Source organism: Tachypleus tridentatus, chromosome 10, assembly GCF_004210375.1.
Source record: "Tachypleus tridentatus isolate NWPU-2018 chromosome 10, ASM421037v1, whole genome shotgun sequence".
Lineage (NCBI taxonomy): Eukaryota > Metazoa > Arthropoda > Merostomata > Xiphosura > Limulidae > Tachypleus > Tachypleus tridentatus.
In genome coordinates, this window is record NC_134834.1 from 75,676,009 (window position 1) to 75,698,580 (window position 22,572).

General features: G+C 34.1%; 1 protein-coding gene across 3 annotated transcripts; it reads left to right on the forward strand.

The window, feature by feature from the left end:
• The first annotated feature begins 5,081 nt into the window (after positions 1–5,081).
• On the forward strand, positions 5,082–21,489 carry LOC143229606 (uncharacterized). Of its 3 annotated transcripts, none has more exons than XM_076462172.1 (9): positions 5,082–5,747; positions 6,322–6,378; positions 8,746–8,820; positions 10,863–10,911; positions 11,320–11,513; positions 14,898–15,320; positions 15,693–15,810; positions 16,511–16,690; positions 20,687–20,862. In XM_076462172.1, the coding sequence occupies exons 1-9, from the start codon at positions 5,613–5,615 to the stop codon at positions 20,713–20,715; spliced, it is 1,260 nt and encodes a 419-aa protein (XP_076318287.1). In that variant the 5' UTR covers positions 5,082–5,612; the 3' UTR covers positions 20,716–20,862. The 3 variants fall into 3 exon arrangements, with proteins under 3 accessions (XP_076318287.1, XP_076318285.1, XP_076318286.1); XM_076462170.1 differs by having other exon boundaries at positions 5,083–5,747; positions 20,670–21,489; XM_076462171.1 differs by having other exon boundaries at positions 5,083–5,747; positions 15,693–15,801; positions 20,670–21,489.
• The last annotated feature ends 1,083 nt before the right edge of the window (positions 21,490–22,572 follow it).

The following is a 22,572-nucleotide window of genomic DNA, read 5'->3' on the forward strand; positions in this document are numbered from 1 at the left end:
CGAATGATTTTGTAAGTGAACCTTTGCATAGCTCAACTGATTTGTTCGAATTATTGGATTTCTTCGCTTGAGAATAAAATAAATTTTCGTAATAGCGGCAATATTTTTAGTATATGCCGGCACGGCCAGGTGGTTCGAACCGGTTGGAGGTCGCGGGTCGACTCCCCGTCCAACCAAACATGCTCGCTCTTTTCAGTCGGGATGGTGTTGTAATGTTTCGATCGAAACCACTATTTTGTTGGTGAAAGAGTAGCCCAGGGGGTGATGACTAGCTGTTTTGCCTCTAGTATTTCAAAGCTACATTATGGACGGCTAGTGAAAACAAACAGATTTTCAGTATGACTATGCTATACCCTGAAGAAATAGCTTCAGGATGTAATGTAGCTGGTACTTTTTTGAAACGCAAATGATTCAGGAAGTTAGTTTCAAAGGTATACTTAGCGAAAATCTCGATATTGCTTCTAAACACATTTGTCTTTATTAGATTAAAATGGAGTGTGTCTTTTGGAACCTACTCCTAATTTTTAGCTGCTTGTAAAGATGTAACGTTGTTTAACGATTTTCTTTTGCTTAAAGGTGTGCGTGTTGTTATATCTAAGTTACGTTAATTAAAAAGAGGTAATAAAAAAGTAAAACGTATAGAGCATTTCTGTTATTGTCTAAACATTTTATTCAGCGAAATTTCAACTATTAGCAAATTGAGATGACATACATTATAAAACGCGCTAAGAAAACTAGTTTATTTTAAGTTTATTTACGATTACGTAGTCTTGGCAACATCGGCAGTCCATTAATTAAAACCAACCACTCATCCATTCTTTAGTGTCTTAAAACTACAGGCCACAATATTTCATCTACCAGTTTCTCCATCACTACCACTGAATCTTCAGACACTTAATACTACATTAAAAAATATATATTCATAGATAAAGATCACCGTACTCGTGACGACTTAGAGACACTTAAAATTCAACTAGTTTTTAAATGTTTTGTACAGTTTTTATTTATTCTTCTACAACAATAGTAGTAGTTAATAAATATCTATGTAAATACTATTTTCAGATCTCGATGAAAATGAAACACGCGTATTCCAAAAAGTTTGAAACTTGTAAATAAAATATTCTGTGTTTTTCAACCGTCATATTGTTTAACAATATCAACAAACACACTCTCACAACACAAAATATTTTGTAGATCCTTAAGCCCCCACAAAATATAAACTTTTGTTTTTTAGCTCTCGGAATAGAATGTCTTTTTCTAGAGCGATGTAAAATTTATTTATTCCTGTATTAGAAATGCGTCAGTGTGTCAAGGTTAAAGTAAAAGAAAAAATTATGTTTGTACATTTGTCGAATTTCGTGCAAAGTTACGACGGTTATCTGAGTCGTCCCTAATTTTGTTGAGGAAAAGCAAGTAGCAATACCAGATTTTGGCTGCCTTTTTAGCAATAAATAATGGGATTGACCAGTGATGACGAGAAAACCCACTTGTAGAGAAATATACATGTAAAAACAGCTGGTTTGGGTTGAGAATTTTTTGTTGTTGTTCGCTTCTCCACATAAATATTTCTCAACCCAAACCAGCTGTTTTTACATATAATGGGATTGACCATCATTGAACGAGCGATCTCGTTTGGTGAAGGAATTCGATACCGAGACCATGAGGTTGCAGATCGAATGCGCTAACCAGCAGACCACTATATTAAAAAAAAATTTAGAACATTTTTACATACACATACAGATGTAGGACGTATTATGAAATAAAAATATGTTAACATTACTAAAGAAGCTGAAAACGTGAAGTTAAAAAGTTTGAGGGTGATGAATAAAAAATGAACCCTGACTTGAATATCATAAAACAAAACATGTTAACAAAGTTCCTCACGATCCCTGAAGGAGAAAATGTTGATAGATAGTTAATACATATTTATGCAGTTTTCGAAGTCAACATTAGTAAAATAAAGACGCTATACTTTTAAAGTTTATACCTAAATCAGAGCCGAGTTATAAAGATTCTTTATTGTATTGTTTAGATAGACTATTTATAATGAATAAATTGGAATGAACGGCATCTGCCCATTCTAGAAAACAAAAGTGTAGACTCCAACATTTCAAAAATATTGCATCTTTTATCTTCAATTGCTATCCATTCCACTTACTCATTATGAAATTTAACAATTAATAGGCGGCAGAAAACTGTTTTCTCGTCCATTAATATGGTGGTGGCTGATATTCATTAGACGTAACTTTGTTTAATGAAAGATGCAATATATGTGTGTGTGTGCTATTCATCTAGTTTTTATTTAAAGTTCCCTTTGACTTGCTGTTTTTTGTGTAATATCTTTTAGCAATAGTTGACAACGAAATGTTGGCAATGAGAAATATCCTGCTTTGGAACAGAACGCTTCCTGTGGAGCCAATTTCTTGATGAAAGGTGATCTTTTGACGTTCATTCATTTTTGAAAAAGTGGCGAAACTGTGTTACAAAAATGCCGCCAAGGTTTGCGTTTAAAACAGAAAACCACACACAAGAACATAAAGCTTTGACTTTTTCTGCGTAAAATCGGAATATTATCTTCAAACATTTCATCCATTTTTCTAATTTGTGGCCATCATTCCTCAACGTGTACCTAGAAGGAGACATTGAATGCCAACTACAATAAGAAACTAGATATCTAATTTGTCACGCCAAATTAAAGCCAGCTAATAGGAATAGTAGAAAGAACAAGAATCACTGCACGCTCAGTTGCGCGTACACCGCCTATCAACGCTTTTAGAGTAACACGTTAGGGACCATCCAGCATGTATCTACAGAATTGAATCATCACAAAAGTGTACAATATAAACGAATTCAATACCTAACCCACATCACAATACGGACCTAAATATGCTGATTCCATTCATTGATCACCAGTAAGTGTTTTTGCATACTCGTTATTGCGTTCGATTTAAAATAATATGACGTAACTAAAATATATGCACTACACATATCAAAATATCATGAAACGCGAGATTTTCCGTTTCTTCTTTACAGTTATAAAAATTTCAGCTGCACTTCAAAGTAAAGCTTGAAAAATACTGATAACATAGATTTCTGTGGCTTAATGATTCTCTTTCATTTAATCCTAAACGATAAACAATACTATGTAGTACGTCTTTTTTGTATTGCAAAAGTCAAATAATTAATATAATATTTCTTTATTATTGACTTATAAAGTATTTAAACATACGGCTACTATTTTCCCTATGGAATCCTGTTGCTATGAGTTTAAAAATAACAATAAATTTACAATATAGCTTACTCATGTAATAAACATCAAAATATTGCGTGGAATTATAATAATTATGTAATAATGTTAGTTGCATTATATACAGATATATCTCGTAAGCCTTATCACTAACCTCTAGTCCAGCATGTCCAGGTGGTTAAGGCGCTTAACTCGCAGTATGAGGGTCATGAATTCGAATCCTGTCCCACCAAATACGATCGCCCCTCATTTACGATTAGCTAGCTGCCTTTAATCTAGTCTTTCGCTAGTAAATTAGGGAGGGCTAGCGCAGATAGCCCTCAAGTAGCTTTGTAAGGAAATTCAAACAAACCACTAAACTCTATTTATAGTAATGTTAAAGATATACAACTTTTTACTCCATTAATATATTTATCCAATTTAAAAGGTTTTCAAATCGTTCTCCGGAATATTTTAAGAACATTTATTCAATAATCGGTAACAAACAGTGTAGTGATGTGAATTTGTTCCAATAAAAGTCTCAAGCTTATGTCTTTGAAAATGATACCATACAAGTCGGTATAACACGTAATCTGAGGGTCACAGGTTCGAATCCTCGGCACATCAAACATGCTCGCCCATTCAGCCGTGGGGTAATTATAATGTGACGGTCAATCTCATTATTCGTTGGTAAAAGAGTAACCCAATAGTTCGCGGTGGATGGTGATGACTAGCTGCCTCCCCTCTAGTCTTACGCTACTAAATTAGGGACGGCTAGCGCGGATAGCTCTTGTGTAGCTTTGTGCAAACTTCAAAAACAAACAAATAATAAAAATATAGAGATTCGCCAAGATACTTACATAACATATGAAAAACTTGTTTCTACATTTTTAGGCCTCATCACTGAATAAATACCCATCTAAAAGTTTGAAATGTGTGTCTGTAATTGCATTAATAATTTGTATAGAAATACAACCAGTTACACATTATATACACGTTTAAAGCTGCTTCTACAAAGTAAAAGTTTTATAAATGCTACTATAATAATAATAAACGAATATTGGTAAAATTATGTCCTAAGGAGAACAAGTTTACATTTTCAAAAAACTGTACTGATAAGACGATTGTTCAACACAAGAACTTGTTTGTTTATTTACCTAAGTGAGGTATAATTTATTATATATTTAATTTTGCTTTCATTTATAAATTACACTGGTATTTTAGATTTTACATTTAGGATTGACCTGAATCTCGTAAGCTGGTCGAAGAACATCTTATGATATTATTGAGTTTATGGCCGAAAATATGGTTAACAGCGTGGTTCCCAACTGATGGAACAATATTCTAATCTGTATAAATAGAAACACATAAAAAATGTATTTAATTAACAATAGTGATAGTCAGGTCAATGTCTGATTTCGTTCTAAGTGCATCTTTCATTCTTCTCGAAAGTTATTATTGAAGACATGTTTTACATATTGCCATGGCTACTTGTAAATTTTACAACCGAGCTTGGAAAAAAAACAACATAAAAACTAGTGCCGAATTTGGAAATCAAGACACATTAAATATGAGGCTATAAAACACTACGATTTTCAAAGAGAAAATCTACCTTGTTTATTTATACTTGTAGACATCTTAAAGAAATAACTTTAGAAACGGCCCCCCAAAAAAATTATTTTTTGAAGTAAGCTTTCAAGGTATTGAACATCCACAGGCGTCACCAGGTGGCTGGCGGAAAACTTGCTTTTATGTATAAAGCATTGACGCCAAATTTTACCGTATCCCCAGGCCTTTTTCAGTATAATTTCTGCTGACCTCGTATTCAGGTGATGCTAGTACCTCGCTAGCGAACTCCCACTGTTGTGCTTTCTAGGACGTCAGAAGCTGCGTGCATCTTTTAGCTCCCTCTCGCGGGAGTTCTTTACGGTAAGCAGGGAAATGATCATCTATGTCGTTAGAAACGGAAAATGAAACCTGATTCCCCGTAACTCATCTGTCACACAGATCGTTACTCACTTGATGAATAGTGTGGCGGCGTGGCACCTGCGTACGCATTCTCTAGTGTACTGTTACAAAGGGAGGGGAAATCACCCTAGTGGGCGGATTGTCGGACATTGTCCAAAGGAATATTAGTGGTTGTCTGCGTCATTAGGCCACTGGTACCAGTTGAAAAGGAAATAAGTTATCGAAGCGGTTTTGATTTAAAAGACAGGCTGGAGTCGCAATGCTTACAAGTTCAAAGGAGATTGAACGAAAGTTTGAGTCTGCTCAGTTATCTCATTCAGAAAGCTTCAAAAGTAATCCAACGTTTTCGTTAACTGGCCGCAGCACGTACATTTTGTTTTAGTTTGTTTTTCTGAGCGGTATTCTGTGAAAAATCAACATGTTTGTGTCTTCTGATGTCTTACCTGCAGTGCTATTACTGAGTCTTCAATTTATCGAAGCGACCTCTCCTAGTTCCATCACGCTTAAAACCCAAATAAAAACTGTACAGTGTCAAGCCAACTGTCTCGACCAGGTATGCGACCAGTTTGATATTAATACATTCTCAAACTTTTATAATATGTACATAACAATGTAACATGATGAGAACGGTATGTTTAAATAAGGGGCAAAGATTTTTTCTCTCTGAATGAAGTTTTTTCAAATAAACTTATTACTGTACTTAAAGCCTGATCTTTTGTTGAGTTTTTCTCTCCCTCTTTTTCAAATAAACTTTCGCTTTAATAGGTTTAACATTTCATCGTAATAATAATACGTAAATTTTTCGAGATGGTTAATTACGTATGAATTCATATACTGAGCGTACATAAAAAGTATCTAAAAACGTGTTACTATACATTGAAAACAATATCATTCATATGTTAACGTATTGTCAGGCGTGAAAAACACATGTTAGAAGGCTAATAACTAAATAATTCAGTAATGTTTATTTAGATGAAATATTAAAATTATTTTTACGGCAAGCGGTCATAGTTGATACTTCGACTAAGTTAAACAATCATGACGATATGTAATAAAAATATAATATAAATATTCCTTCAGCAACCTTTGGTTTATGCTAAAATTTAAATATATTTAATTTCCTTTAGTTTGATCAAAGAGAAGAGCCACAAAAATCCCACAATGAAACACCAGACTGCAAAATGGTAAGCACGTGCGTACTTGTACCAAAAGTTAAACATTAGTAGTATTCAAAAGTTTCATGTTTATATAATTATTACAATATTGTGTTTATACAACTTACACGGAAGAATGCTTAATCGCACTAGTTAATGTTGATTGTTGTAGTTTTTTCCTAAACTGAAAAAATTATATATATAAAAATCTTAATACACCTCGTGGAGTGTTTAATGTTGTTAACAAATTGCGTGTAATAAAAATAACTCCACAATGAATGTTACGTATTTCGTACCAATGTTTCGTAAGGAAATAAATTATTGGCGCCTCAGTTTCGACGTACATTTCCTGTACGTTTTATATACGTGTGTGTATGTGTACATTGCATTTTGATTTGTATTTAATTATTTAGGTTTTTGAAGCACAATATTTTGTTTCGAACTCAACTTTCTTGTGTAATGCATCTGGTTGAAATTATTTTCATATCCTCCAGTGAAAATTCTTTTTCAACATTTGTTATTTGTGTTTCAAATAATAATATTCGGTATTGAGTGAAGTTTTAATACACCCATATTTCATGAAATAACACAAGAGACTGAGCAAAGGTGTCATAAGTGTCGTAGCATGTGGGATCAAGTTATACATCTGTGTTCCATGTAATAACATGCTGAATTAAACGAACCTGTTGTATATTTGTGTTCTACATAATAACGTGAGGGATTAAGCAAAGTTGTTATACACTTATATCCCATGTAACGATATCTGAGGTTAAGCGAAGTTGTTATACACTTATATCCCATATAACGATATCTGAGGTTAAGCAAAGTTGTTATACACTTATATCCCATATAACGATATCTGAGGTTAAGCGAAGTTGTTATATACTTATATCCCATGTAACGATATCTGAGGTTAAGCGAAGTTGTTATACACTTATATCCCATATAACGATATCTGAGGTTAAGCAAAGTTGTTATATATTTATATCCCATATAACGATATCTGAGGTTAAGCAAAGTTGTTATACACTTATATCCCATATAACGATATCTGAGGTTAAGCGAAGTTGTTATATACTTATATCCCATGTAACGATATCTGAGGTTAAGCGAAGTTGTTATATACTTATATCCCATATAACGATATATGAGGTTAAGCAAAGTTGTTATATACTTATATCCCATATAACGATATCTGAGGTTAAGCGAAGTTGTTATATACTTATATCCCATATAACGATATCTGAGATTAAGCAAAGTTTTAATACACTTATATCCCATGTAACGATATCTGAGGTTAAGCGAAGTTGTTATATACTTATATCCCATATAACGATATCAGAGGTTAAGCAAAGTTGTTATATACTTATATCCCATATAACGATATCTGAGGTTAAGCGAAGTTGTTACATACTTATATCCCATATAACGATATCTGAGATTAAGCAAAGTTTTAATACACTTATATCCCATGTAACGATATCTGAGGTTAAGCGAAGTTGTTATACACTTATATCCCATGTAACGATATCTGAGGTTAAGCGAAGTTGTTATACACTTATATCCCATGTAACGATATCTGAGGTTAAGCAAAGTTGTTATACACTTATATCCCATGTAACGATATCTGAGGTTAAGCAAAGTTGTTATACACTTATATCCCATGTAACGATATCTGAGGTTAAACGAAGTTTTTATGCATTTAAATTCCATGTAACGATATCTGAGGTGAAGCGAAGTTGTTATATACTTATATCCCATGTAATGATATCTGAGATTAAACGAATGTGTTGTATATAGATATTCCAGGTAATAACATAAGAAAAAATTATAAACTTACGCTGTTGCACTAAATCTCAATATGAGAAATGTGTAGACGGTAACAAGAGAAATAATAAAAGTGTCAAACAAAACAAGTTGTTCCAATAAGAACTGCTGGCTTTCAACGCTCTGTTATATCACAAATTATTATTAAGGTGTAGATGTTAGAATATTTTGTCTGTGTAAATTGCTCAAAACGAAGCCAGATTGTGTTTACACTTCTTCCTGAACAGGTGAAATAATATTTTATGAATATTTAAAGATGTTCTGAAATAAAACGTATTTATATACAGGGAATTCGCGTCTTAGTAAGTATATCAGTGTAGATTTAATACTAATACTAATATATTAGTTGCTTCGTAAAGTTTATCAAGTTATTTCCAAAGAAAATAACTGAGCGATAAAAAATTGTAATTTTATCATAATTATTGACTGAAACAGTAAGATAAGTAAATTATCCGGATATGTGCCAGTAGAGCATTATTGGTATCATTATGAACTATTTGTGAAAATTACCGAGATACTTATAACATTAAATGTTTATAATAACGTTAAAAGTTGTTGTTTTCTCTTTAGTGTTGGGAAACATGTGAATTGCTACACAGAAATTTTGATGTTTGGGGTTCGATGTGCGGTGTCTCTGATATTTGTGTAAGTATTTTAATAACACGTAGAACAGTTAGATGATGTTTTGTGTGTTTTAATTTTATTTTTTGTAGAAATTCTATATTTGTCGATGTTATCCCTGTATATATTTATGTACCTATCAGTTTTTTTTTTGTCATTTTACTGTATTAAGTTGGCCAGAGAATATAAATAATGTGATTACAAGCAGTTATAATTACTTACAGAACACAATTTGTGTAGAAAAAAAACGGAACAAAGCCAGCGTTTTAATTTCAAGGTTAAGTTTAAATTTTATGATGTGGTGCCTTTGGTACCAACCCTGCAATTAACCTTACGCACAGTAATCGATAAATAACGGAGAGGAAGAATGTTAAATTATACAGGTGAAAGAAAGGAGGGAGAGAATGGGGTACCGAGAGGGGAAATAGGAGGGGGTTTAAACTTACTTGAAAGTTCTAAACGTAATTACAGATAATTCGTTGTTCGAACGGCCATGTTGAGTCGACGCTATTCTAAACACCATAGCCTTCCTGTTTAAAATGTGCTCTGAGTTATAGGAAAATATGTGTTAAAAGTCTAGTAAAAGAAACAATATGAGAATATCTAATTTAGATGTATTATTTTAGATCTGAGTTTATATTTAACCCGTTTCATGCAGTAATATTGCTATAAAACCGAATACTGACTCAGTTTTGATTTACCCTGTAAAGACTTATTTAAGAAACATGTTCGTCTAAGTAAAATAAACTATATGAGAAACAGGGAATGTTATTAAAGGTTATTAAATTACTAAAAGCTGTGTTAGTGGTTGGTGAAAGGTACAAAGTAATATCAATCTTCTTGAGCGGTAGACCTGGTGGTCAGGGCGCTGACTCTCAATCTATTTGTGGGCGTGCATTCAGATCACGTCATCGAACTTGTTTGTCCTGGGGACGTTATGATTTAAAGGTCGATCTCACTATTTGTTGGTAAAGAGTAGTCCAAGAGTTGGTGTTGGGTGGTGACAGACTTGTAAACGGATCATACACTTACGCGGATAAATTGCATAAAAATGAATTATTACGCTCACTTGATTGCTATATAATCCATGATGGACATGAGCCTAAATATCTCTCACCCCTAAATACTTACTATAAGTATAGGAGTCAGCAACCTTCTACTAGACTTACCATATCATTTGTGTAGTATACATGTTATGTATTGGTTTGGTTTGTATTTCGCGCAAAGCTACACGAGGGCTAGTTGCGCTAGCCGTCCTTAATTTAGCAGTGTAAGACTAGTCATCACTACCCACCGCCAACTCTTGGGATACTTTTTACCAAAGAATAGTGGGATTAACCGTAAAATTATAACGCCCCCACGACTGAAAGGGCGAGCATGTTTATTGTGATGGGGATTCGAACCCACGACTCTCGGATTACGAGTCGAGTGCCTTAACCACCTGGCCATACCAGGCCGTTATACATTGAAACGAGCATTTATGTAAATATATACCATATACATTACAAAATGAATAAACAACAGATTATATAGGACTGTTTGTGATATGTGAGACTGATAATACACTAAATGAAGCAAAGTGTATACCAGTGCAAATGCTAAACGTTGCGCATAAATGGACATGGTCCTGATAGAGTTTTTGTAATAAATGATCATTTATAGAATGCTCAGCTTTGAACAATTCTACTAAAATACTATTGCAACAAGGTGGAAGCATTAAACCTGATCATCTCAGATCCCGAAGAGGATCTAGTTCGGCACAACGACAGTTCATGTTGCTTCAAAGAAAAACGTGCGAAATATTACTCTACAAAAACAAACGAATATAACAAATAATCAACGATAAATGAATGATGTCTGTCATTAGAACGACAGAGTCTACAGATTTACAACGCTAAAATCACAGGTTTGATTCCCTTTGATGGATACAGTAAATAGCTCGAGGTGGCTTTGCTATAGGAAAAAAACAACAACAAAAAACAAACGAATCGTAAGTCTGCAGTTTCCTAAAATTAAGTAAGTTATCATTTTTGACGTTTTTATAGAATTGTGCTTATTTTTTCTAGTTTCTAGGCTGTCAGAAAGCTTGTGAATTTCATCTTGAAGGAAGTAACCGTAAGCATTTTATTGTTTGTTTCTCTGTATTAACGATTTTTAGAATCAGAGATAACGATAAAACTGTTGTTTGTTTATAAAATTAAATAACAATGCAGTTTTAAAATATGCATTTATATATAAGCACTTTATGAGGTGTTTCAAAATCTGAAACACTTGGAAAAACGCTTTTCGAGTTAAGTGCACTATTTCAACAATAGTATTGATTTCAGTAAAAGGTTACAAGCTTGACGTAGATTGGTTTTTGTTTCGGAACTCGGAGAGATATTCATAATGGGCAAAATGCACTTTGATAAAGGTAATATAAAAACAGGCTTACATATTGCAACTTTTGATTCACAAAAAGCAATAAAGATAAAAACATTTGCATGCAATTTCTGTAATAACAAGTTTATGTCCCTATCCCAGATAACTTCGTGTCACCCTCAGCCCAAAGATGGTCCTTTCCGCATACAGTTCGCGTTAAGATGGAACCTAAAACTGACTATATAAACTTCACTTGGTCTGCTCCAGTTTCTTTGAAACCGTACAACCCAGGACATATCATATATGTTATGATGATGAGAGAAAATCTAAGAAAAAGCTGGGAAGTGGTGCATCAGGTGTGAAAGAAATCTTTGTAATTGTATGCAAGGCGACATCTATATAAAGTTTTTTTTCTGTGTATTTATCAAATATTTAAAATGTGTAGTCTAATTTGTTTGGATATATTAATGATTAGTTATTTCTTATTCAGGAAGAAAATGTTTATAAAACTAAACAACACTTATTATGTTTTTATAACAAAGAAATAAGCTGGGCTGTAACTAACTTGCCTATGTTCTTTATCTTTTTTTTTTAAGTCACACAAACAGAAAGTAAAGGAATGAATCGTTCGTTTTAATCCGTATCTAATTTACACGTTTGACTCCAGTTTTATACATAATATCTTTCCGAAAAAGTAAGTTTTTAACAAGATTTTTCGTCAGGAAGGATTATTGAACCTTTTCATATTTTGAATAATACTTTAAATTACAACGCTAAAATCTGGGGTTCGATTTCTCACGGTGAAAGAGTGTAGTGTAGGTTTGTACTATGTAAAAACAAGAAAACATTATATGCAAAAACGGCTCGTTTGGGCTGAGAAAACACTTTACATAGAAGAGCGAACAACGTTTCGACCTTCTTCGGTCATCGTCAGGTTCACAAAGAAAGAGGTAACTGACCGGAAGCTGACCACATGTTTGAAAGGGGTTGTGTAACTGTGTGTCGAAATGTAGAGGGCGGTATTAGATGTTTGAATATATAATTTTATTTATTATATTAATATAGGTATAAAGGCGTTCCTTTATATTGGTTTATTTTGGGTTTAAGTTGTTGTATAAGTAAGGCTTCTTTAATTTTACGTTTGTTTCTTTATTTAGTATTTGAGTGTTTTCTATGGTTATGTTGTGTTTATTTGACTTGCAGTGTTCGAAAACGTGTGAAGGTGACTTTTTATGTTCTTTGAATCTGGTTTCCATTTTTCTACTTGTTTCTCCAATATAGAAGTCGTGGCAGTTATCACATTGTATTTTATAAATAATGTTGGTGTGGTGTTTGTCAGTGTAGTTTTTACATAGTATAGACCTCAGTTTTGTGCCGGGTTTTTGAATAAATTTGGTATTAATTGGAATGTCATATTTTGTTACTAATTTTTGCCAAATGTTGGTTATTTGTTTGCTGATGTCGGGAATATATGGTATACAGCAGTATATGGTTTCGTGGTTTTTGATTCGTGAGCTGTATTTACTTTAGTTGGTTGATTTTGCTTTCTGTCTAGGTGTGTGCGTATAATGTTTTCTACGGTTTGTGGAGGAAACTTATTGATGTTGATGAAGTATTGTTTTATTTTGTCTAATTCATCGTTAATTTTATCTGGTGAGCATAGTTTTATGGCTGTGTTTATTTGGTTTCTTAGTATGTTGAGTTTTTGTTTTGTTTCATGTGCTGAGTCCCAAGGAATGTATAGTCCAGTATGGGTGATTTTTTTTCGGTGGATTTCTGTTTGAAATTGTGTATCAGTTCTTGTAATTTTGAGGTTAAGAAATGATATTTGATTGTTTTCTTCCTGTTCACATGTGAAGTTGATGTTGGGATGTATAGAGTTAATGTGATTGAAAAATTAAGTATGTGTTCTGTAGATTTGAATCCCGCAACCGTGTCATCTACATATCTATACCAGTATAGTGGTGGATGTAATGCTGTGTTAATTGCTTGTGTTTCAACTTGTGTCATAAAAATATTGGCTAGAACTGGTGATACTGGGTTGCCCATGCTTAGGCCGTTTGTTTGTATATAGTTTTGGTTGTTGAACATGAAGTTTGTCTTTATCGTGGTGAATTCTATGAGGGTTGCTAACTGGTTACTGGGAATTTCTATAGTTGGGTTAGGGTCTCGGATATAGAGTTCTAAGGCTATCTTGCAGGCTTCAGTGGTTGGAACTTCTGTAAAGAGGGATATAACATCGAAACTGGCCATTAAGGCTTTATGATTAAGTTGATTTAGATTAGACTTGAAATTAAAAGAGTCTTTGATAAATGAGCTGGCTGATGTTACATATTTGGAGAATGCCCATGCTATGTATTTACCAAGGTTGTAATTAAACGATTCATATGTGGACATTATTGGTCGTAATGGACAATCTGGTTTATGAGGTTTGGGGATGCCGTATATTTGTGGTGTGCGTGAGTCGGTTTTACGTAGGTAGGAATAAAGTGTTTGTGAAATTGTGTTGGCTTTTTTCATTTGTAGTAGTAATTTGTTCAGTTGCGTCTCGTGTGTCTTTGTTGGATTTGTGTGTATAGGTTTAAATTTGTTCGTGTCTGATAGGATGTTATTCATTTTGGATGTATTCATTCGTGTTCATTATGACTATAGCGTTACCTTTATCTGCTTTTAGAATTTTATGTTTTTGTCTTGTTTTAGGTTTTTATGCAATTAATGTCTATTTTTGTAAGGTTGTTTTTCAGTTTTCTGTTTTGTGAAATTATGTTGATGGTTTTGTGAGAAAATTCTTTGAAAAAATCGTTTAAGATGTTGTTTTTAGGTGTTTCTGGAAAATATAAATTTGTAATTTTACCTGGGAAGGTTGGCTGTTGGATGTCAATAAAATTATCTAAGTTGTCTTCTTCTGTTGGTTGTTTTGGTTGTTTCCTTGTTTTTGTTCTCTGTAGAAAGTATCACAAGTCTCCTGGCTAGGTCTTCTAAACATGTTTTGATTTCTATGGTTGGAATGTGCCTAGGTGCTATAGCGAAGTTGAGTCCTTTGTTAAGTAGATGTATCTCGTCTGTGTTTAATTGACGGTCGGATCTGTTAATTATGAGGTTAGTCAACGGTTTGTCGTTTTGGTGTCTTTTCTGTTGTTTGCATCTTAGTTTTTCTAGTTTTTTGTTGTGGCAGATCTTTTGTCTCTGTCGTTTTTAGTATTGATTTGGTTTATGTTTCGTTGTATAAGTCCGTAAATCTCTGGTTTAATGCAGCATGCCAGTTGATGGTCTAGATTCATTTTTTGTTTTTGTAAGTCATGTAGTTCTTTATATTTTGTGTTCAACATGGCTTTCAGTAGTTTTTTCTGTAAATTTTGAATAATGTTTGTGTATGTATTAAAATTTTTTGAAAGTTTTACCTTTACAAAATTAGGGGTTAGTTGTTCTTTTCTACATTCTTTCTTTGTGAACCTGACGATGACCGAAGAAGGTCGAAACGTTGTTCGCTCTTCTATGTAAAGTGTTTTCTCAGCCCAAACGAGCCGTTTTTGCATATAAATTTCTTAACAAGTGGGTTTCTCGTCATCACAAGAAAACATTACTTTAAAACCCTCAGGGTAATACGGATGTTTTTAAGTTCTCAACAAAAATGAGCTGGTTCAGCATTAGATGGGACTTCATAAATTGAGAATAACATATTCAAAATACGTATTAGGTCATCTGTAATTTCAAATATATTAAACTCTTCTTTCGTCTAGACTGTAAAAACGACAACACAAATCAAAACCGGCTGGTTCAGTCAAGTTTCTGAAGTTAAGATTATTGCCATTACGTCGAATGGGGTTCTCTCAGAGCAACTAATTCCACACTTTTCAAACCACAAGAAGCTTAAAGCTAGAGACGAAGCAGATACTACTTTGAAGTCAACACGCTCTATTTTAAAAGCAAACGAAGAAGGCGTCAATACATGGAGCCCTACCTTACTTTCCATAGATTACAATCCTAACCTCCTTGGTGTTGAAGCTATCGTCACGTGGCCAGCTCTTCGGCAAATAGGCGCTACCAAGTACGAAGTCACATGGAAAGTTCTAGATGGTTCAGTGGAGATTACTGGACACTTGTACACAGCCGAAAACGTTGTCAAGCTAACCCTGTGGCCAGAGGCGTTATATTCTGTACAGGTTAGTTATATGTTAAAATGATTGAAGAAATCATTACAAATATTAAGATCGGTATAGTCATTCATTAATACTAAATGTAAATTAAGTGGTTTATTCAAACATACAAAAACAGCGTTTCCGAAAATAAAATATTTTTAAGTAAAAAAGTGTCAAAGTAGTTGAATGTTATTCTCATGTTGTAAACTGGATTATAATTTTAGATTTTTAAATTTTTGGCTATTATTTGCAAATAATGTGCAATAGGACTATACAGTTAATACAAATAATGATTCTGGCTTACAAGTGCTTTATGATAAGTAATTATTTTTCATCTTTCTACATTCAAAACTTAATTTCATTCTTCATAGTATTTTATTACTGATTTAATTGCAGGTTAAGTGTTACAGTGAGTCTAAAGACGGAGAGTCGGTCAGTAAAGACATAATAGTGGACACTCATGATGTTATACCACCTCTAAAAACGAACTTACAGAAAAATCCAGGTCGGTCAGGTGAAATGACGCAACTATTATTACATTTCAGTATTTCTTATTTTAATTTGACCTTTTGTATTTCATTTAGGGCCTGGCATGGCCAAGCGCGTAAGGCGTGCGACTCGTAATCCGAGGGTCGTGGGTTCGCGCCCGCGTCGCGCTAAACATGCTCGCCCTCCCAGCCGTAGGGGTGTATAATGTGACGGTCAATCCCACTATTCGTTGGTAAAAGAGTAGCCCAAGAGTTGGCGGTGGGTGGTGATGACTAGCTGCCTTCCCTCTAGTCTTACACTGCTAAATTAGGGACGGCTAGCACAGATAGCCCTCGAGTAGCTTTGTGCGAAATTCCAAAACAAAACAAAGGTCAGACAATTTTGTTAACACTTCCAATCACACTGCACATTCTTTTCGTTTATTTCAGTATTATATTTGAGATTCCGTCTCTGCAGGAGGCACAGTAAATGGAGCTCATGGTGTAAACTTACGCTTACAATAATCGAAAGAATGAATACTTTTTATTAACATATGTATAATCATTATTAGTCGGTAGTCGTTATCTTTATGTTTTTATTTTAATGATGTAATAAAATATTTCGAAATCGGTAGTAAAACTATCAAACTTTTTTTTATTCTACTGTTGGCGTTTTCTTTTAACCTTAGGGTACAAAATTATTATAGGCTGCTTATAGTAACTTCATTTTTTAAATTTTTCTTACAGGATGTTCGAAAATGGAATTAATCATCGGCTGTGCAGCAGGAGTTTCCTTGATCCTATCATTCCTAATGGCTTGTTGCATGTGTAAGAATTCTTGTCTTACAAAACGTCGTTCTCGAGAAACCCAGAAGATGTCAACTCTTCGTAGGGAAAACAGCGAGGAACCACATACTTGTTTACAAAGTAAGGGTTAAGAATATTGATATGAAAACGAGATGAATTAATTTTTACTTAATCAAATTGCAAATATTATTTATGATATTATATTTCAGGTCTACAAGCCCCGTAATTGTGTTTCACATATTTATTATGATATATCTTTAGGTCTATATTTCTTCATATCTCATTGTTGTTCCGCAAATACTTTTAAAATCACGTGTAAATAGTTTTAGGCCAAGTACGTGTCACATAATCTGCGGTATTTTTCGGTGTGTAAGACGCACCTCTATTTTCAAGGCTATCTTCAGGACAAAAACTATTTTTCACAGTTATCATTTATTTATTTATTCAACATCAGAATAATCTTTTATTATTTTTAGAATACTTCAAAAGTAGTGTCCATGGTAAAATAAAATATGGTTGTTTCATACATGTACATTAAAACATTGTTTATTCATCACGAAAACTTTCAAAATTTCATTTTGCATCACTGAAAACAAGTTCTGAAAGTTCACTCTCATTTGTCCTCAAACCACATCATCTTTCGTGCCATTAAGGCAATTGTTCACATCACATTTTTTAAATACCTTTATTATAGTTTCCACACTTTGGGGAAGAAAAAAGGTTTGGTACTTTTAAACACTAAGGAAACAACAACAAACAAAAACAACTGCTTACTCGCCATAAACCCCATCAAAGTCTTTAAAAGCAGTATTAAAAAGGAAATAAAACAAGGTTGTTCCATATATTAAATGCATATACATTATTCATTCATTATAAAAACCTTTAAAATCTTGTGCATCACTGCATTCACTGAAATCAAGTTCTGAAAATTCACTCTCACCTGAGTCATCACTTTCCTCAAACAGGATGCCATCTTCATTACCATTAAGAGGACTGCTTATGCCACATTTCTTAAATGCCTTTATTACAATTTCAGTCCTAACTGATCCATGAGCTTTTCACCCGCTCACACACAATTGAAATGCTTAGTCTCTTCCTTCTGCCAGTTGAAGCACTTACTGGTAGATACATCCAGTGGCTGTAATTGGCTTGTTAGCCTACCAGGTATGACAGCCAGTTGGGTATTCATTTGGGCAATTTTTTCTTAACTGCATCAGTCTTATGTGTTCTAAAAGAATCCCATACAAGCAAAGCCAAGGCTTTCAGTAATCCATCTGGACATTCAGCCCACACTTTTTCTAGCTACAACTTCATCCCATCTTCATCCATTCCTTTGGATGGACATGAACAAGAATGCCACTTCGCAACTTTTCTTTTGGCAAGGTCTTTCTTTTAAGTATCAGTATCGGTGGAAGCTTTGAGCCATCGGCATGGCATGATAATACTACTGTGTAATGGGTTTTCTCATGGTCACTTGTTTTTATACTTGGAACATCAACAGTTAGTGATACCTTATCCAATTTGAGACAGCTAAAATGTGTTGATTACATATGTATGAAATTCTGACATCTTATTTTCAAACTCTTCTGGCATCCTCTGTGCTATTTTGGTTCTTATTCGCATTACTAGGATTTACGTTTCATGAATCTGTAACACCAAGATGTGTGACCAGCAAAATTATCATAATTTTTTTCCTGAACTATCTGTTCTCCTTTGAAAATTATCTTTTTTTTTCAGTGTCTTGACTTCTCTATTCTGTTACCCAAGAATACAATTCTTATTCAGTGTCTGGACATTTCACTTTCTTACCTCTGAATTTGTATTTACTGCTCCAAGCTGACTGTAAATGATCTTGTTTAAGCCAAGTACCAATCATTTTTATCAGTTGGTGGTAGCCCAAAACCTTTTTCAGCTGCTGTATAAACATGTTTCTTTGCATATTTTATAACATCTAGCTTAAATTGTGTATTGCAGCAATGTCGATTTTACTTTGACATGGTGTTCCACTTGATATTTTTTTTATATTCCCTAAAACAATGATTTTTAGTCACCTCAGGCTTAGTGTGTCCCCAGCTTTTCACAATACAAAGGATGAACCCGCCGAGCCAATGAGAGGTTGTGATGTGCCTCCCACCCTAATTTCCGCCAATCAGCACGCTCACCTTCTGGTTGCTATGGTTTGCCCTTTGTATTCTAAATGCTTCATATTACATCATTAGCCAAAAGATGGCATCATCCAAAGAGGATGTAAGAAAGGAGGCAGCGTAAGTTTGTTTATGTTCGCTCAGACCTGAAGCCACAGAGATATATACTAGAGCGCGCGCCCCCATTTCACTCAGTGTTGACGGGTGATGCCAGCGAGCTTCGCTTGGCAGCCATCTTGGTATATAAACTCTTTTCATATTTTGAGCTCGCGTTAGCTGCTCATATAGAGTTTTGTGCTCACAATTACTATTGCTTTCCAAACTTATATGTTTGTATTGTGTTCTTTATGGATATAACTCTAGTATTATTGGTACAATGTCAAATTTAAGTTAAAGAAAGGTCCCCCTAACGGAACAATGTCTCTTGCTATTCCCATAATAATCCATTTTCTTTAGCCTATGAGAGAAAGAAAACAGACCAAGGGAAGTGTAAAGGGTGATCACGCTAGTTTCTAGTCCTTGCTGTACAAGGCACGGTATGCCTAGGGAGGCATACCATTTTTGACCTTCGGTGTACAGAACGCAGGAGGGTAGGGGGTGAGACCTTTTTTTTAAAAAAAAACAGTGCGACTTATACACCAAAAAAGACGGTACTTTGTATATGCTCACAATCACATTGTATTTTCTTTGTATCTTAATTGCCCAATACCATTCAATGTAATACTTATAAATGGCCCGGCATGGCCAGGTGGGTTAAGGCGTTCGACTCGTAATCTGAGGGTCGCGGGTTCGATTTCGAATCCCGGTCGCACCAAACATGTTCGCCCTTTCAGCCGTGGGGGCGTTATAATGTAATGGTAAATCCCATTAGTCGTTGGTAAAAGAGTCGCCCAAGAGCTGGCGGTGGGCGGTAGTGACTAGCTGCCTCCTCTCTAGTATTATACTGCTAAATTAGGGACGGCTAGCACAGATAGCCCTCGAGTAGCTTTGTGCGAACTTCAAAAAACAAACAAACAATTATTTATAAATAAATAAAATATATTTTAAATAATGCTCAAATATTATTTTATTTCGGCAGGCAATCCAACTTCTCAATAAGAACTATCATTATTTGGGCAGAAGCTGGGTAACAGAAGTGTATATATTTTTTTGCAATTTTCTACTATGTAGAACTCTTGAGGCTATAACAGTATTCTAAAGGTAAATAGACATAGAAAACAGATAGTTACTAGTGGTTATTACAATTAACATTATTTTCTTAATAGGAATGTTTAGTGCTAATAGCTGTTCATTTGTAAGTCACTATACACGGACCCAGCACAGCCAGTTGGTTAAGGCACTCGACTCGTAACCTGAGGATTGTGGGTTAGAATCCCAGTCATACCAAATATGCTCACCCTTTTAGCCATGGGGGCGTTATAAAGTTACGGTCAATCCCACTATTCTTGGGTAAAAGAGTTGGCGATGGGTGGTAATGACTGGTTGCCTTCCCTCTAGTCTTATACTGCTAAATTAGGGACGAGTAGCACAGATAGCCCTCGTATAGTTTTGCGCGAAATTCAAAAACAAACACTACACGCGTAAAGAGTCCAGCACTGTAGCAGCTTTTATTCATGTAGAAAGAAGTCACAACAATGCATTGTACCAAAATATATGCTTGGCAATATGTTGTTGAACATTCATTTTCGTACAGACATAATCCTTTGAAGTTCCCTGAAATATGACATTTGAATACAATAGTATATATCTCTAAAAGAGATAAACTGTTAGGAAATTCTGTATAAACTGTAATCTACTACTTAGCATCGGTTGCTTTAAAAGTCTTATCTTTTACCTATCGTATTGAATATTGTTCCTTTTTATTTTGGTAGTTTTCTTTATTTTTGGAAAGCAACAACCGAATCTCATAAATATATTAATATAATATAAATTATATATTTTGTTGCTTTATCAAGATCTGTCTTCACCAAAGGGCAGGACCAGTCCAGAATCTTCCGATGAAATGAGCAGTCACATGATATCCATTGGTGCTAGACCACTAAATTCCGCTGGAGAGTTTCGAAAAGGCTTAAAAAATGATAGGGGTTTCCCGTCAAACGTGTTCAACTTTGGTCTATCAAGTCTGGATGATCCTTCTTCCAAGTCACAGATGGCAAATGTTTGAAATACAATACTTGTTCACTGCTAGTCGTTAATTGACTTCGTCTAAGCAAAATTCGTATTATACGAGGTAATACAAAAATTCAAATTATCTTAAAAGACCAAATTACTGAACCAGAATGACTATCAGTGCCAACGCTCTTTCGAAGTATGATAGAACTTTGGTAAACGTTAAATAACTGAAATGTCTAATTCCAAGTTATATAACCAATGCGGATTAATCATTCATGTTTCACTTTTAGTCATTATATTCACTGTCATAAGATATAATTTTTGTAATTGTTTCACTCATGCATATTTGGTGCAGACATATGTACATATATTGTATATGATCTAGGATGATGAGTGAATTACCAAAAACTTCACATGGTTCAATTAGTTTCAGTGACTGTGTATGCAACACGTAAAGTTTTCTGAATGTAAATTGTTAAGGTTTATTAGAGAATGCAAAATATCCCATTGCGTTTGTATGTTTGATTTCAATTAACAAGTCACGGGAGCAAATGACTGTTTTCCGGCAGTATATTATTAAATGTTAATAATGCGTTGTAAAAACAAAACAAAAAAAAACTATTTATTTCTATAAACAAAAATATTTATCACTGTCTAAACATAAATAAATAATAGAATTAATGTTTGAAGTTTGTGTCTGCTTTATGTTAAATATATAACTTCTCTACTGCAACAGACTTACTCTACTTAACAAAAAACATGTTTTCACTGTACAAAGTTAAACCGCAGGACATCTGCACTCTGTCAACTGCGGGAAATCGAACATCATATTTTAGCATTAAAAGTCCGTTAATTTATCACTGGGACAACGTACATTGTGAATAATCGGAATGATATGTTTTGCTGCTATGGTATGGCCTATTTTGATAAGGTGACAAGCAATACTTAACTTCGTTGTTCATTACAGCCTAAACTTATTTATTTTCATTAAACTTGCCACCAATAATTGATACAGATCTGACAAAACAGACCACTAATCATCTTACAATAAACCATTCCACCAATAGCCGATAAAGATGCGAGAGAAAATCACTCCTTTTATAATAAAACTTACTATAAATTCTAATACAGATGCGACGGAAGAGAATATCACTTTTCTTATAATAAACCTACCCCCCAATAGCTAATACAGACATAATAGAATAGAACATCATTGTTCTTATAATAAACCTACCCCCAATAGCTAATACAGACAGAATAGAACATCATTGTTCTTATAATAAACCTACCCCCCAATAGCTAATACAGACAGAATAGAACATCATTGTTCTTATAATAAACCTACCCCAATAGTTAGTACAGACATAATAGAGTAGAACATCATTGTTCTTATAATAAATCTACCCCCCCAATAGCTAATACAGACATGATAGAATAGAACATCATTGTTCTTATAATAAACTTTCCCACCAGCAGCTGATACACGTGTCATAATAAACCAACGATCCTCTTGCAATAAATGTTGCACGTAACACAGCAAGCAGCTAGTCACCAAATCCACTACCAATTCTTAGCCTAGTCTCTGATATATTTTATAGGTATTTTTCAGGTGGCACAGAGCTTTTATGTTTCAAACGAATATTTACGTTGGGGTTCCTCCATCATCTCTAAATCGTGTATCTGATCTTGTATGTGTTTTTCTTATAGTAAAGCCACATCAGGCTATCTGCTGAGCCCACCGAGGGG

What these genes read in the sequence shown, in the direction of transcription:
- LOC143229606 (XM_076462170.1), top strand. Translation starts at nt 5,613, where the DNA reads ATGTTTGTGTCTTCTGATGTCTTACCTGCAGTGCTATTACTGAGTCTT. An exon ending in AAGCCAACTGTCTCGACCAG is followed by an intron (nt 5,748 to 6,321) that starts GTATGCGACCAG and finishes AATTTCCTTTAG; the next exon opens with TTTGATCAAAGAGAAGAGCC. An exon ending in GAAAAATCCAGGTCGGTCAG is followed by an intron (nt 15,811 to 16,510) that starts GTGAAATGACGC and finishes TTTTTCTTACAG; the next exon opens with GATGTTCGAAAATGGAATTA.